Here is a 14,830-nt window from a genome sequence, read left to right as displayed (position 1 = left end):
TCCTGAATTGACAATTCCCCCCCCCCTCTTCTTCGCTCCTTCTTCACTGGATTCCAGTTTTAGTCGCAAGACTCTTCCCCTCCCCTGCTCATCCCCAAGGCATTAGCTATCACTGCGGCTGTCCGTATTACCGAACATTACCTTTCCCAAGCCCTGGAACACCATGTTTCCCGGCTGTTTTCTTTCAACCTTTCCGATTCCATTAACACAATGCGTTCCGGAATTCGCCTCAATCAACACCTCTCTCTCTTTCAATCTTGAATTACAAGTTGAAAGCAGAGAGAATTACTCGTCCCTTATGTGGACTCCTTATTCATTTCCTTCATAGTAAACCCTTAACGGTTTGTTCATTTTTCCTTTAGCCAATGCTTTTTCTTATTCAACTCAGTTTCCTTATCGAAGTTGTGGAGGTAATTGCATTAAGTTGCAAAGGTACTCCGGAAGTCAAACGCCTTGGGCCTTGGGCCGTACGTGCAAAAAATCTACGTAAGGCTTGAATGAAACACTCTGTACTTAAATTCAATAACAATTCTAAATGGATTCCTTGAGTCACTGCACAGGTAAACAATGAGATATACACTTTTGTACCATCCTTTAAATACAAAGGGCCAGCGAAATCTATGCCACTTACCTCAAATGGTTGAGGTTTCTCCACTCGGTCAGCAGGAAGAGGAGCCGATATCTCGTGTCCAGCTTTAGCATTATATTTTTTACAAAATCTACAATCATGTAACACAGATTTTACAAAACGTCTAGCTTTTAAAATCCAAAATTTCCCTTTTGCACTAAAGTTTCATTTACACCACTATGAAGTACCTTTTGATGAGAATTCAAAATAATTAAACGAGAAAAATAATTATTTGGTAATATTATAGGCTGAATTTCATCGACATCTAATGATGATTTTACTAATCTACTTCCAACTCTTAAACAACCATTTTCATCCATTACTGGATTTAACCCAAACAATTTGGAATTATGAGACAATGGTTTTTTACATTTAACATCATTCAACTCTTCAAAAAAATACTCACCTTGTGATAAGATAATCCAGTAACACATAGCATTACATATTTCATTTTTGGTCACAGGACCAATCACTCTATTCTGTGACTTTAAATTATTAATGAATCTAAATACATATGACGTGACTCTTAAAAGTTTACCTAAGTCACTAAAGTTTTCTATTTTTAACACAGGTTGTAAAGGTTGAACACTGCTAGTAACTTGAGTCACAACTCTTTCTTCAACATTATCTACTATGTTACAATGCTCGTTCACTTTAGGCCAATTTATTTCATTTTGATGAAGCCATGGAGGTCCATGCCACTACACTTGATCTACTACAAGATCACTCACTTTAACACCGCGTGCGATTTTATTGGCTGGATTATCTGAGCCAGGACAATGATTCCACATACTCGGGGATGTTTTGTCTTGAATTTCAGATACTCGATTTTGTACGAATGTTTTCCATCGCCATGGTGAGTTTTTTATCCAGTGTAGCACAATAAGAGAATCTGTCCATAAATGAATCTTAGCTTGAGGAAAATGCACACGGACTGTAGTTACAAGTCTTGCACCTAACACTGCTGCCATAAGCTCGAGTCTTGGTAAAGATAATGTTTTCAGGGGATCCACTCTGCTCTTGGCTATCACTAAACTTGTTCCACAATATTTTAAACTACGGAATTTCACGTACACTGCTACTCCGTTAGCACTTTGAAATTAATCACAAAAACAATGTAGTTCCAGTGTTTCAGGCATTTCATCAACATCACAAAAATACCACCGAGGTATCTGGATATTAGGTATATCACATAGTTGCCTATATCATTTGTTCCACTTGTCTTGCAATTCTGGTGGGATAATTTCATCCCAATCAACACCTTTCAGCCATAAATCCTGAAACAGAACTTTTGCTTGAATAACATATGGAGCATGAAACCCAACAGGATCGAAGATTTTTGAAGCAGCTTTTTAAAACACAACATTTTGTTTGGTCATTTGACTGGATGAAATCAATAACGTCTTGAGCATTAAAGCAGAAGATATCCTTAATTGTATTCCATTGAAGTCCAAGAATCTTTGAGGGGGAATCACAGTCAGGCAATTTAAAGCTAACGAAGTTGTCACTTGATTTATACTGGTTTTGTATAGTATCCGAATTAGAATTCCATTTGGTCAAAGTCATTGATGCCTTTTTCATTATATCATTGGCTTCATGATATATTTGTATAGCTTCCTCCTCCATATCTGATCCACAAATAAAATCGTCAACATACATGAAGTTTTCTAACATTTCTATAGTTATGGGATAGATGTTTTCAAATTTCTTTAAATGATGCTTAATGCAAGCGCTCAGCAAAAATGGACTTGATTTTGCTCCAAAAATTACACGACACATCCGATAAACTTGAATTCTCGGATTGCTCAAACTTGAATTCTCGTCAATTCACAAAAATCGCATTGAATCTCGATCTTCTGGTGCAAGAGAAATTTGCAAAAACGCTTTCTCAATATCTGACGTAAATGCAATTCGATTAAGTCGAAAATTTATTAAAACTTTCAAAAGTTCAGGAAGGAGATTTGGTCCTTGTAGTAAATTATCATTTAGAGATTCATGATTTTTTTCCTTTGAAGAAGCATCATAAACAATGCGAAGTTTTGTAGAATTATGATCTTCACGGATGACAGCACGGTGAGGTATGTAGTAAGTTCGTCTCCCAGATGGAGTACCAAGATCGACCTTTTCTATGATTTCTTCCTTAAACTGATAGTCAATCACTTCTTTATATTGCGCATAAAAGTTCAAGTTTGATTTCAATTGTTCGATCAGATTTAAGAATCGTCTTTCAGCATTCTTAAAAGTCACATTCTGATCTTTCCATGGAAGTCTAACTTCGTATCTATCACCCTTTTGTGTAATCGAGTTGTTAAATATTTGCAAGGCCATTTCATTTTGTTCTTCGTCAGAAATATTTTTAATTCCGATAGATTCAGTATCCCAAAACGATTCGACGCTTTTTAGAAGTTTCTCTTCTACACTTACGTTTAAACACGCATCAGGGATTTCAAAGTCTGATGAAAAAAATTTGCCTTGTATACACCACCCAAACAAAGTTTTCATCGCTACGGCATTTCTGTTTATCCTTTTTATTTCTTCGCTTGCTATTTTCCACAAAATGTCCACGCCGATTAAAACGGAAATATGACTCGTTCCATCGGCGCCGCAGCAGTCTGTCAAAGTGATGCCGAATGCTTGGAGGTTAGATTTGATTTCTACATCTGGTACTCGTATATCCGCATTTTAGATCCAGTTTGGGCAGAAGAATTTTGAACAATTTCTGCCGATGTTTCGGTTTCCTTATTTTTTACACTGGAGACAGCTGATGTGGGATTTACACACACACTTTCATGATGTTTACCGCGGCACTTTTTGCAGGAAAACTGTTTGCTCGTACAGTTGATAGCTAAATGTTTATATCTAAAACACAGAAAACATTTTCCTGTACGTTTCAAAATGTTGCGTTTTTCTTCAGAGTTCACCTCAGTACATTTATATTTCGTATGATCTTCTTTGTCACAAAATATACATTTTTATCCAATTGTTGATAAAGCTGAAGCAGTCGGAACTTTTGGTTTATAATACGGATAAGCTCTCGTGCGTTGTTCATTTTGACGAATGTATGGTTTCTGATTCGTTTTCGCAGAGTTCATTAAACTTGCAGCTTCTTGACAGTTAACTTCCTTTTTTAAGAATTCTATAAGCTCCTTTATATCAAATCCTGCTTCCATTTTTCGACTTTAAATTCCAAATTTAATTCCCCTGGAAATTTCTGCAAAATGATAGAACACAGAATATTTCCATAACTTTCAGAAGTAACTTCGAATGTTGACTTCGCATTCATCGTACAGCTTACGCAGTGCTTTAAAATTTGAAATGTTCCCCACTGGTTCAAGAGATAATAATTTATTCATATGCGAAGTGATAGTGATGACAACATCTTGTCTTCCAAAACGTTCTTTCAATATTTCTATTGCGGAATCATAATTCTGGTCACTTAAAGCGAAACCGGAAATGGCAGCTAAAACATTACCGCCAAGTAAGGATTTTAGGTACGCAAATTTTTCAGTTTTCCTCAATACACTATGATTATGAATTGTATTTTCGAATTGTTTCCAAAAGTCTAACCATTTACACGAATCACCGTAATAAGTTCCGATTTACAGACGTAGCAACTTCACTGTTTTCGCTTCAACTGGAAGTGTAACGTTAGCCGTTCCGTTCTGATGAACTGTTCTAGAAGATTCCGAATTCTTCTTCAAAAATCGTTGCATTCTTCCTCTCCATATAACAGTTTTACCCTGGTATTCTTGACTTAAGGTAATTTCATTTTCAATATCCTCCAAAGTTACTTTCGTTTCTATTTCTGAATCTAAACTTTTCAGTTTGTTGATTTTCTCAATTAACTGTTCATATAAATCTTCGATTATCTCAATTTTCTCATTTAGCGGAATATTAATTGCTAAATTTGTTTTGACTATGGTAATCAGTTTCGTAGTTAATTGTCTTACAGCCGATTGTTTCTTTTTCAAATTTTCAAGAACGCCCTCCATTTTCGAACTATTCAGTCTGTCGATTTTCTGGTTCGTAATAATCCTGGTTTGCAGGCACCATAAACAAAATATGTGTAAGTCTCTAATAAATCAGACTGAATCAAATGTAAAGTAATAAACAGAGGAGCGTTATTCCACATAACGTTTATTGACGAACACCAAAGACGAACTGATACATATGCATAATTATGACATTACAGTTTCTTTTTACAAACACTACCGCCATCTATTGGCAATCTAAGGCTACATAAGCGTAAACTTAACAATTCTGCTTGTGCTTATCTCTGCTTGCATGTAACTCTGTGTGTATCTCTGCATATCTCAGTAATAAATATTTGCTTTGTGAACCACAGCATTTTCTATGTTTAACATAGACAAATTTGATCAACTAGTATCGCTTTACAAAATAGATCGTAAAAGTAAAAAGTGGTGGCAAAGAATCTTTTTCCATTTTGTAGATGTAGCTGTAATTAACAGTTACATACTACATAAAATGCTAACTGGAGCTGAAATAAATACAGCCAAAGATTTCCGTTTAAATTTGCTTTGTTCTCTCTGTGCCATGAAAGTGTCAGCGATAACTTTGAAGAGGCGACTTCCTTCAAGACCTAAAGATACTCCCAGGCATAAAGTAAAGCTTTCAGGGGAAAAACGCTACAGTAGTGTTGAACACATACCAGTGAAGGGTACGCGTAGACGATGTGCACATTGTAGCACGAAGCAGAAGCCGCACATAACAAGTTTTATGTGCAAAACCTGCAAAGTTGGTTTGTGCTTCCATTAAAAAGGTGTGACTTGCTTTGAACAATTTCACGAAGCTAAGAAATAGGAAAATTTGTAAATATTTTTTATATAAAACTTGTGTATATAGATATTTTCTCATTTATCCGTATATATTCAAGAATATTGTGTATATCCAGGAAACCATGTATACAGCCATAATACAGAGTTTTTTCATTCTTATACAAACGCTTCTACTCATTTTCGTGCTTCACTGCAATGCTTGCTTAGTCGCACTTTTAAAAGCTCTAAAGCTCTAAGCTCTTTTAAAAGCGGTGCAGTGTTCCACCTCATGGAACACCCACAGAATTAAAACGGTAAGTGCAATTTTTACAAAATTTTACCTGTATACTCCTTTAGGACTAAATAGACTGCATATAACTTTTTTTGCTGAAATTCCGACGTTAACGTATAGTGCACCGCAAAGGATCAAAAGATCCAAAAGTTGTTACTTGTCTGTGAGGGAGAATAGAGGCTTGTTTATGTAATAGAATTCATAATATTGTCAGAACCTAAAAAAACCTCATTGGTGAATTCTAATTAGTCAGGCTTCACATTTAAGTAAAATGTAAGAACTCTCACTGATAAATGCAGAAATTGTATAAAATCTGATAAATAGAAAATCATACACTATATTAGATACCATTGAGACTAATAACATTGATTAACTGTTAGTCTACAATATGCATTGACTTTATGCTGTTATATTGTTTCATGTGTATGGGTTTGTAATGGATTTAATTCATAGAGAACAGAAGACAGCTCAATAAAATTTATTTTACCAAAAGAAAGACTTCACAATTCTGGTACTTTCCACAAAAATACTCATACAGCTCTTCTTAGTATCAAAGAGCACAATCAGTATTTATACTTCAAACTAACTAAGAACATTAAACACAATGCAATGCAAAGTGCCTTTAAAAGGCTAAGCTCTCGCGGATATCTCAGTACTTTGAATTCAGCTCTGAACTAATAACAGAGCAGATGCTCTCTCCAGTCTGCTATAGTTTTCTACAGTCTTCTATAGTCTCTCTCCAGTCTCGTATAGTTTTCACCCAGCCTCTGAGAAATCTCTAATAGCTTCCATTTCTTGAAATTACTGGCATATGTAATTAAATTTACATCTAATTGTCGGATATGGTTACAGTTACATATAGGAATCAATCATAGTTATTCGATTATAGTGTCAATTAGTTATACAGGGACTGGATTAAAATGTCACCAAGTTTGGTGAATTTGCACCAAATTTGGGATAAAAACTAGTCACCAGCTTTGTGGTTTCTAGTCAATTTAGTGAGGTTGCCATTTACTTAATGTTAAATAGACTTGCCTGCTGTAATCTTATTTTTTTTTTTTTTTTTTTTTTTTTTGTCTCTTTCAAACATTTCATGTTATATTATCCAAAAATAAAATTATTTACATATATACGAAATCTGTAGCAAAATTCTTGCACTGCATCTGGCTCCTACTTAAATTGGTTGACATTTTGCAATTTTGTTTTAACGATATTTACCAGATTTCAGTGGTAAGTTTATATCATTAATCCTTCTATAAGCATTTTGAAAAAGAAAAATATTCTTTTCAGTAATTTCAATAACTCATTGATGTGGAAAAATTTGTGCAAAATGAGAAAATGCAGGTAACTGAAAAAGTAAAAGGCTGCTCTCTCTTCCCCCCTTTTTTTATTTTATTTTATTTTAATAGTCTAAAGTAAATAATTTTAATAGCTTCATATTTTCCGATGTTGTATATTTTTAAAATGCTCTTAACTAAGAATTTCTAAAACTACAAAGTATGGCATAACAGATATCATATCTTTGAAGCCTTCAGATCTTTTCCTTAAACTGAATACAGGATACCACGGGAAGGAGATGCTACTCCGTCTTGAAGACTTTTCAGCATAAGCTGTAATACACCATATACTTCAGTTCTAAATTAAAAACTAAATATAATAAGAATTATGGCTGCTATTCGGTGTAATATCTTTAATAGTCTAAAGTAAATAAATTTTATTTTAATAGTCTAAAGTAAAGTTTTTATTATTTCTTGTCCTCTAAGGTGTAGCATTTAAAATTTGAGATAATCTAGGTATATATTTGTCAGAAATCCAAGATGAAGTGTGGGTTAGATTATATAGCAAAGTATACATTAAATTTATTTCATTTCTTATAAACAGCAAATCTTTCAATTTTAACAATAAGGAAAAATTGATACTTGCAATTGATAAAGTAATTAAACAGTAAGAAAAGAAAATAATCATTAAATTTCAAAAATCTTGGCTTTTTAAAAGTTGTCTAATAATTATTCTTTGCGACAGACTTTCACCTCCTTTTAGAATAAAAACGTATGTCGTCATATCTGATCCGAGTAAGACAGTTTGTAGTCAGCAAAAATTTAAAAAGACTACAATTCATTTCATTATCTGAACCAACAACTGTAAGGCAGCTGCCACTGATTTACCTCTGAAGCCAAATACCTGTTCGGATAAATTCGATTTCACCTTGTGGAGTCTTCTGGATAAAAGAAAAGTCCAGTTTCATAAGTTTATCGGAACCGATTAGCTTGTATTCTAACATAATTATTTTATTATTCGGAATTTGGGATACTGGTCACTGAAGTCGGAAGATTTCAGTCTCAAATATATTCTGTACAAGGTTTGACCAGTTTTTCAAAGTAAAAAGATGCAGTTAATGCAAGATTCAAAATCTCAGCATTCATCGTAGTATTAATTAGCATTTAAGCGCTTTCTTTATTTGTATTCGTATAATGTTAAGCATTAGACCAGCAGTAATGTTAACCGTGATTTTATAAGCACTAGTCACACCGAATAGCAGCCATAATTCTTATTATATTTAGTTTTTAATTTAGAACTGAAGTATATGGTGTATTACAGCTTATGCTGAAAAGTCTTCAAGACGGAGTAGCACCTCCTTCCCGTGGTATCCTGTATTCAGTTTAAGGAAAAGATCTGAAGGCTTCAAAGATATGATATCTGTTATGCCATACTTTGTAGTTTTAGAAATTCTTAGTTAAGAGCATTTTAAAAATATACAACATCGGAAAATATGAAGCTATTTGAAATTAATTTAGAATACGCAATACCATGAGGAAACCATGTAAGTTTCATTACTGTTCACTAAAATAAAGAAAGCTTCATTATGTTAATACAACCAGTTTGTAAGCTATTTATTTATTTTACGCAACGAGTTATTTTACGTTAAATATCTTTACCGTCATTTTCACTTTCCGTTTTCCTGCCAGAATGCTAATTTTAGTTCTCGCGTACTTAAATGAGGTAGAAAGAGAAAAATAAAGTTTAAAGAAATGTTTTAGATTGTTTAGTTCCTGATGAAGTCCAAGTTACTAGTAACAAGAAATTCTACAAGAGCAGTCTGTTTTCGGAGTTGAGTTTTATTCTTGCCAATAGTGCTTGTCACACCAGTAGAGGTTTGAGCTAACTTGCGCGTTAATAATTTCTGCATACCTTTGGCTAACAAGACTTACAACAAGAAGTTTTAATCTGAATTCCTATCACTTGAATTATGCCGAAAAAGTTGTATGGTTTTGTCAGCACAAGAAGTGCCTTCTGGTGAACTATTTGAGTTCTTAATAAAAAGGATTTTCACACATATCTTACATTTTCTGTTTGATTGAGAAAAACATAGTGATAATTCACTTTAGTTTTCCAGAGTCTCGCCTTAGTGTCTGCTTCCTAAATAGGTGAGTCTTTATGAGGTTATTTTAAGATTTACATCTTTCCTGCCACTTCTCTTTCCGTTTCCCTACCAGAATGCAAATTAGATTGAGTATTTAAGCCGAGATTATTGGATTGTAACACAAAGCACGTTTCTGCCTCTCGAAGCTGTGTTACTAGATTTATCGTGCTCAGATAAGGGTTGTTCTTCGGCTAAGCTGCTGACATTTAAATGATTAGCACTTTAGAAGTTTGAGCCAATTTCGCTTTGAATTATTTGTGTAGCCTTTGAATACTAGACAAGTTGAATTTACTGTTATTTTATGTTACACTGCCACAATTGGTTGGCTGCTTTGTAAGCACGAGTTGTGCATTTATGTTCCAGTTCTGACTTAAAAACCTTTTAACTTTTAAAGACTTTGTAGTTATTTCCGGACGAGCGATAATTGGCTCCAAGTCTGTTAAGAGTGCAAAATCTCTTAGGAGTTTGTACTTAGTTTATGCTAGCAAAGAAGATTAAACTCTACACTAGCACTCAAACAAACTCTAGAGCTATGGCTCAACACAACAAAATGCTTAGCCTGCCCTCCCCAGCATCACAGGCTCCACCGGTTCTCATAAATCACATAGAAGGTTTCGGGTTGATCGTGGATACGTCGATAAAATCCGCAGTTTTGCTGGTAGAAGTTCCCTAATAAACGTTTTGGAACAACTGGATACTCACTTTTTTCTTTACCCATTTGGGGAAGTACGGATGGTCACCATAGCAACCGCCGCACTGCAAGGATAGCTAGTACTGCTGGTACAAATGCATTGGAAAACTTTATTAGGAGAGCCAGGCAGCAAGTATTAAGTTGTATGTATATAAAGCCACTTTCATAGAAGCATTTCATGTGGTGAAAGATAGAGCAAAATTAAAGATTTGCTCAGTAGATACAAGCTTAAGGTTGAAGACCTGACAGAGAGTATATTGAGAAAATACAGCTGGTAAATTTATTGGATGTGAAAAGACCCAATGCAGAAGTTATCAAAATTATACTGCCTATGTTGTTCCTCCAAATACAGGACTTTTTTTTTTAAAGTCGAGAAACCCAAGCACGCTCGAAAATTTATTTGACGTCGAGATAAAACTTGAATGTAGGGGGCTAGAAGAAAGTACACATACGTCAGGATATGGCCCCTGGTTTAGGTGAAAGAATATGATCTGGAGAAATATGAAAGAATATGATTTGTAGATCATTTCATTTGAGAGAGCTGGGGGGAGGGAAGCTTTCAGTCTTCAATGACAGGGATAAAACATGACTGCTGATAAGCCTAGAAAAGACGTCTGCCATTTTCTGTCATTTACATATTCAAGTGTATTCTCAATATTGTCTCTAGGTATCAGCTATGAATACAAAACATCTCCGAATGCAGTTATTTATATTTTTCTTTAAATAATAAATAGCATTATTTGGAAAGAATAGTGAAAATAAATAATAAAATAGAAATCGTAGGATGTACTGATATGTATCAAAGTTTATTTTACTAACATAAAAGTATAGAAAATTTCTCCCCAGAATTAAATTTTAATAATAAATTTTGTTAAACTAAATTTCAGTACTTTAAGCTATGAATATGCCAGTATTCATGTCAGAGATATGGAATATTTCAAAAACTAAGTGGCTTCTTGTAGAATTTACAATTTTTGGATGGATGAAATTAAACAGAATTTAAAAGATTCACATTGAAAAAAAAAAGAGGCATGTAGAAATTTATGATGTTACTTGGTCTTCTCATCTTTCTAAATTTTCTGATTTAAATGTATTTTTGTAAAATTTTAATATTCATTTAGAACTTTCAAAGAATGTATGAAGAGTTAATGTTTTCAATGTCGTTATTATTACTTCAATGAACAATTAAATCTCTGAGTATTAAAAATGAATTCTTTCACTTTTGAAATAATAAGCTGTAGTGTTAATAAATTTCAACATAGTGAGAAATCACTTGTCATCCAGTGCTGCTGAGTGCTCATAGTTCATCTTGAGTTAAACTTATGGTGAATAAGCTGGATGCATGAGAGTTTCCTTAATTTTCTCCTAGTGTAACAGGATTCCGATTCAGTTTTCATTAAAAAGTCCTACATGAAGACATCTGTCCTGAAACAGATAATTATTATATGTTTGACAAAATCAGTTAACCAACCTATTAACATGGCAAGTACTTGATGGCAATAAGCTAGTTATTGATTTCATTGATATAACTTCAATTATTCTAATTGTTTAGAGTTTTACAGTTGTTATGCAAAAGAAAACTAAAGTTTTAAGTAAAGTAAAATACTGATTTAATCAAAATTTTATTCACTTAGTATATTTTTTAGTATTCTTAATATCTTATCATATTTATGTTAGTGTATTAAAAAGATGTTTGCTAATATGCAGTTTTGTCTGTTTTAATTTATAATTGAATTTTTTTTATGACTGAAAGTTCTCTTTAGACAATTAAATGTAACATAAGCTTCAATATAAATTGCACATTTGTATCTTCACTTGCTCAGTATGAACTACATTTAATGCATATAAAAAATTAACCTGTTTCAATCTGAGTATCCTAATTTTTAAGAGTATTCATACATATTCAGTTCTTGTAATCTAAGTATGATAAATCTTCATGCTTAATGTTCAACCTGAAATTATTGCTTTAAATAATATTTTAGTTATTTTTTCTGTTGGAAAAAATATGTGATATTAACATATTTTGTTTAAAAAAAGGTTTGTGTTGCTCTTGTTTTCCATTTTTATTTAGAAAAAATTTAATTTTGACAAATAGTGTGTGCAAGTATTATTGGTAATTATGTAACTTTTAAATTTAGCCATGAAAAGTTATATTCAGCAACATAACCATACTTTAAATTAGTCTCCATTTCTGACTGCCTGTTCTCTATTTTCTAACTAAAATTAAGTATGTTTTTCCTTTGTTGTGTTTATAAATTTTTCCATTTCCAGCTTGTCCTCTGTTGGTAGTGATGAATCTAGGAAAAGCAAAGGCAGGTTTCCATCTCCTATGTCATCTCAAGATAGTATGATGTAAGTTAATAGTTTGAATGCATTAATTATTGTTTTAACAAGCATATTCTAAAATGTCATAATCTGAATTTAAACCTAATAATTTATAAGAGAGAATTACATATCAGTTATTTTCCCCCAAATTATTGCTTTAAATAATATTTTAGTTTTTTTTTTTTTTTTTTTTGTGGGGGGGGGAATATATGATATTACCATATTTTATTAAAAAAAGGTTTGTGTTGCTCTTGTTTTCCATTATTATTTAGATAAAATTAGGCTAAAATTATTTTATGATTTAAATCCCAATAAGTTTTTACAGGAGGTAAAATGTTGAAAATTGGAAATATATTTCTTAGAGTCTGTACTGCCTGTTTGCTTAACTAATTTTTATAGTTAGTTATTAGAATATTTTTATTCTGATACATAATATCAGGTTATTTTAAATTTTAATTCAGAGTTACTGATGGCCATCATTACTGTTATCTATTAGAATTACAATTATCAGAATATTTTTATATTGGTAACATAAATTCAGGTCATTGCAAATTCTAATTAAGAGTTATTAGTGACCTTTATTATAGTTCTTTTACTCAGGCATATAAATTATTAATGAGTTTACCCTTGAGTTTCAGATCTTTTGCTTAAATAAATTCAACATTCTATAAATTGCATTAAATGTGTAAATGTAGAATTCCCATTTAATGTTAACTTTTCTTTCTTTTTCTTTTCTTAACATTAAAAATTAATGTTAATTTTTCTTGATGAATTAAATTTTCAAGTATACAATTCCCTTTCCACTTCTATTTCAGCTTATCAAAGTTTGACTGTAATAAAATTAATGAAAGAATAAAAATAATTTCAATAACACAAATTATTCACCTGCAGATTGCAAAGCTGTTAAGTTCTTGTTTTACATGAGACAAGAAATTAAGTGTTGCTTAATGAAAATAAGACTTCAAAGTTTAAGGAATGTCTGTCGTCTCGATTTAGTATAGGATAAATTATAGTCTTGCTTAATAAAAAAGGAGAGAAATGCAAAGGCATACAGCCCAAATATGAATATAAAGAAATAAAAAAAATTTGCATCTACAGTTTGAAAAATTGCATTTTTGTTTTCAATCTAAAGCAAACATTTTGTAGTAGCATTTAATATTAGCAGTAGACTCCAACACTGGCTGAATGGACAAGACCTCTGGATATAGAGAGTTCATTCTGGGTTTCGTCCCTGGTAAGTGGACTGGCTGCATGGTTGGTTTCATGGTTTTCCACATGTGTAATGGGAATGCGAGCCAATTTCTCTTATAAAATCCACAACAAAGGATTCTGTCTCCCTTTGAAGATAGCCCTTATGTGCTTTGCCATATTCACATAATCTGAATTTAAACCTAATAATAGCAGTATGCTTGCATACAGTCTTCAATACTGTAGTGAATAATAAAGTTACATTACCTGTTTATCCTTATCAAATACCTTTCAGTGCTTCCATACTCTTGTTTTCCCATCTTTGAGCAGCATGATATTTCTGAGCTAGCCGTGAAGTGATGTGAAGGGTATCAAAAATCCTTAAGCCCTGAAATAACTTTAGTGTACAAACATCTAGAGTTGTAAAGTTGTGCCTACATACTGCCACTAACCACTATACCACCTCAGGTGGTATAGTGGTTAGGGACATTTACTGCTTAGTAGGGAAAGATATGTAGAAGACCCTCTTGGCTACCACCAGTGTCCTCCTTAAGAACTAGGGTGGAATTGCACAGTTAGGGCAGCAGGACTGTTTGTGTATGACCAGTGGTAAACTTCTAATGACCCGCCTGTTTTTACTTGTACCTGTGTCTACCTACTTGTGTCCCATTTACTTTTACTGAGACCTGTGTCTGCCTACAGTAGACGACTGTATTGTGTCTTATGAGACTGATTACAGTGTCTTTAGTGTCAATTTCAGAATCATGAAAAAAGGGTAGAGCATCATTAATTGAATATGAAATGATGCCCTTAATAATTGAGTAGCAGCTCTGAAATGAAGATTCTATGGTCCAGTCATTAGCATATATATATCATCAGATGTATACGTTATAGTATAACACAGATGCAGTTTTATTAATAAAACTAATATGTGTTAGTAAGGTGCAATTTATTATAGTAAGAAACTCTATTGCATTAGGCCATTAGAAAGTTGAAAAACAGAAAATAATGTTCTGGAATTATGAAATGCCATTAATAAAGAAAACACAAAATTATGTTCTGAAATTATGAAATGCCAGTAATAATAATAATTAATCATGCTTGATGTGTGTACTATCAGGAGCAATATGCATTTGTTTTCAAGTTAGAACTTCTTGTTGAATGTTCTTCATAGCATTTCAGGTGTTATAGTACCACATACTGAATAATGCACATTTATAAAGCATAATATCATGGGATAACAAGCTTAACACCTGCTCTTTCACATAAATTTACAAGAAGTCTAGTGAGTTTAGGATAGGTGACCTCAGTAGCCACTATACATTACCCCATAATTGATAATATTATACCTGAAATTTTCTGACAGAAAGTTTCACTTGCTGATGGGATGTGGCACCATCATACAGTGACTATAAAGAATGTAGATGGAATAAAATTAATTTTATTTATATGTAGTTTCAGCTTCAGTGTTTTCTCAATAATATTTGTTTCATAGCATATGCTTAAAAAT

The 14,830-nt window shown here is 32.8% G+C and overlaps 1 protein-coding gene across 9 annotated transcripts in view; it reads left to right on the top strand.

Annotated features, from left to right (window-relative positions):
* narya (RING finger protein narya) overlaps positions 1 to 14,830 on the top strand; it is a 213,841-nt gene that overhangs the window by 174,167 nt on the left and 24,844 nt on the right. For all 9 annotated transcript variants that reach the window (XM_085820189.1, XM_085820190.1, XM_085820192.1 and 6 more), the window contains one exon: positions 12,079 to 12,159. In XM_085820189.1, coding sequence (XP_085676315.1) covers positions 12,079 to 12,159 — 81 coding nt within the window. The remainder of the gene's footprint in view (positions 1 to 12,078; positions 12,160 to 14,830) is intronic.

The sequence above is a fragment of the Stegodyphus dumicola genome, chromosome 7 (assembly GCF_044657685.1).
Source record: "Stegodyphus dumicola isolate Sdum_Otavi_A_Nest chromosome 7, ASM4465768v1".
NCBI lineage: Eukaryota > Metazoa > Arthropoda > Arachnida > Araneae > Eresidae > Stegodyphus > Stegodyphus dumicola.
The sequence above is the reverse complement of the archived record's forward strand: the minus strand, read 5'-3'. Positions and strand labels throughout refer to the sequence as shown.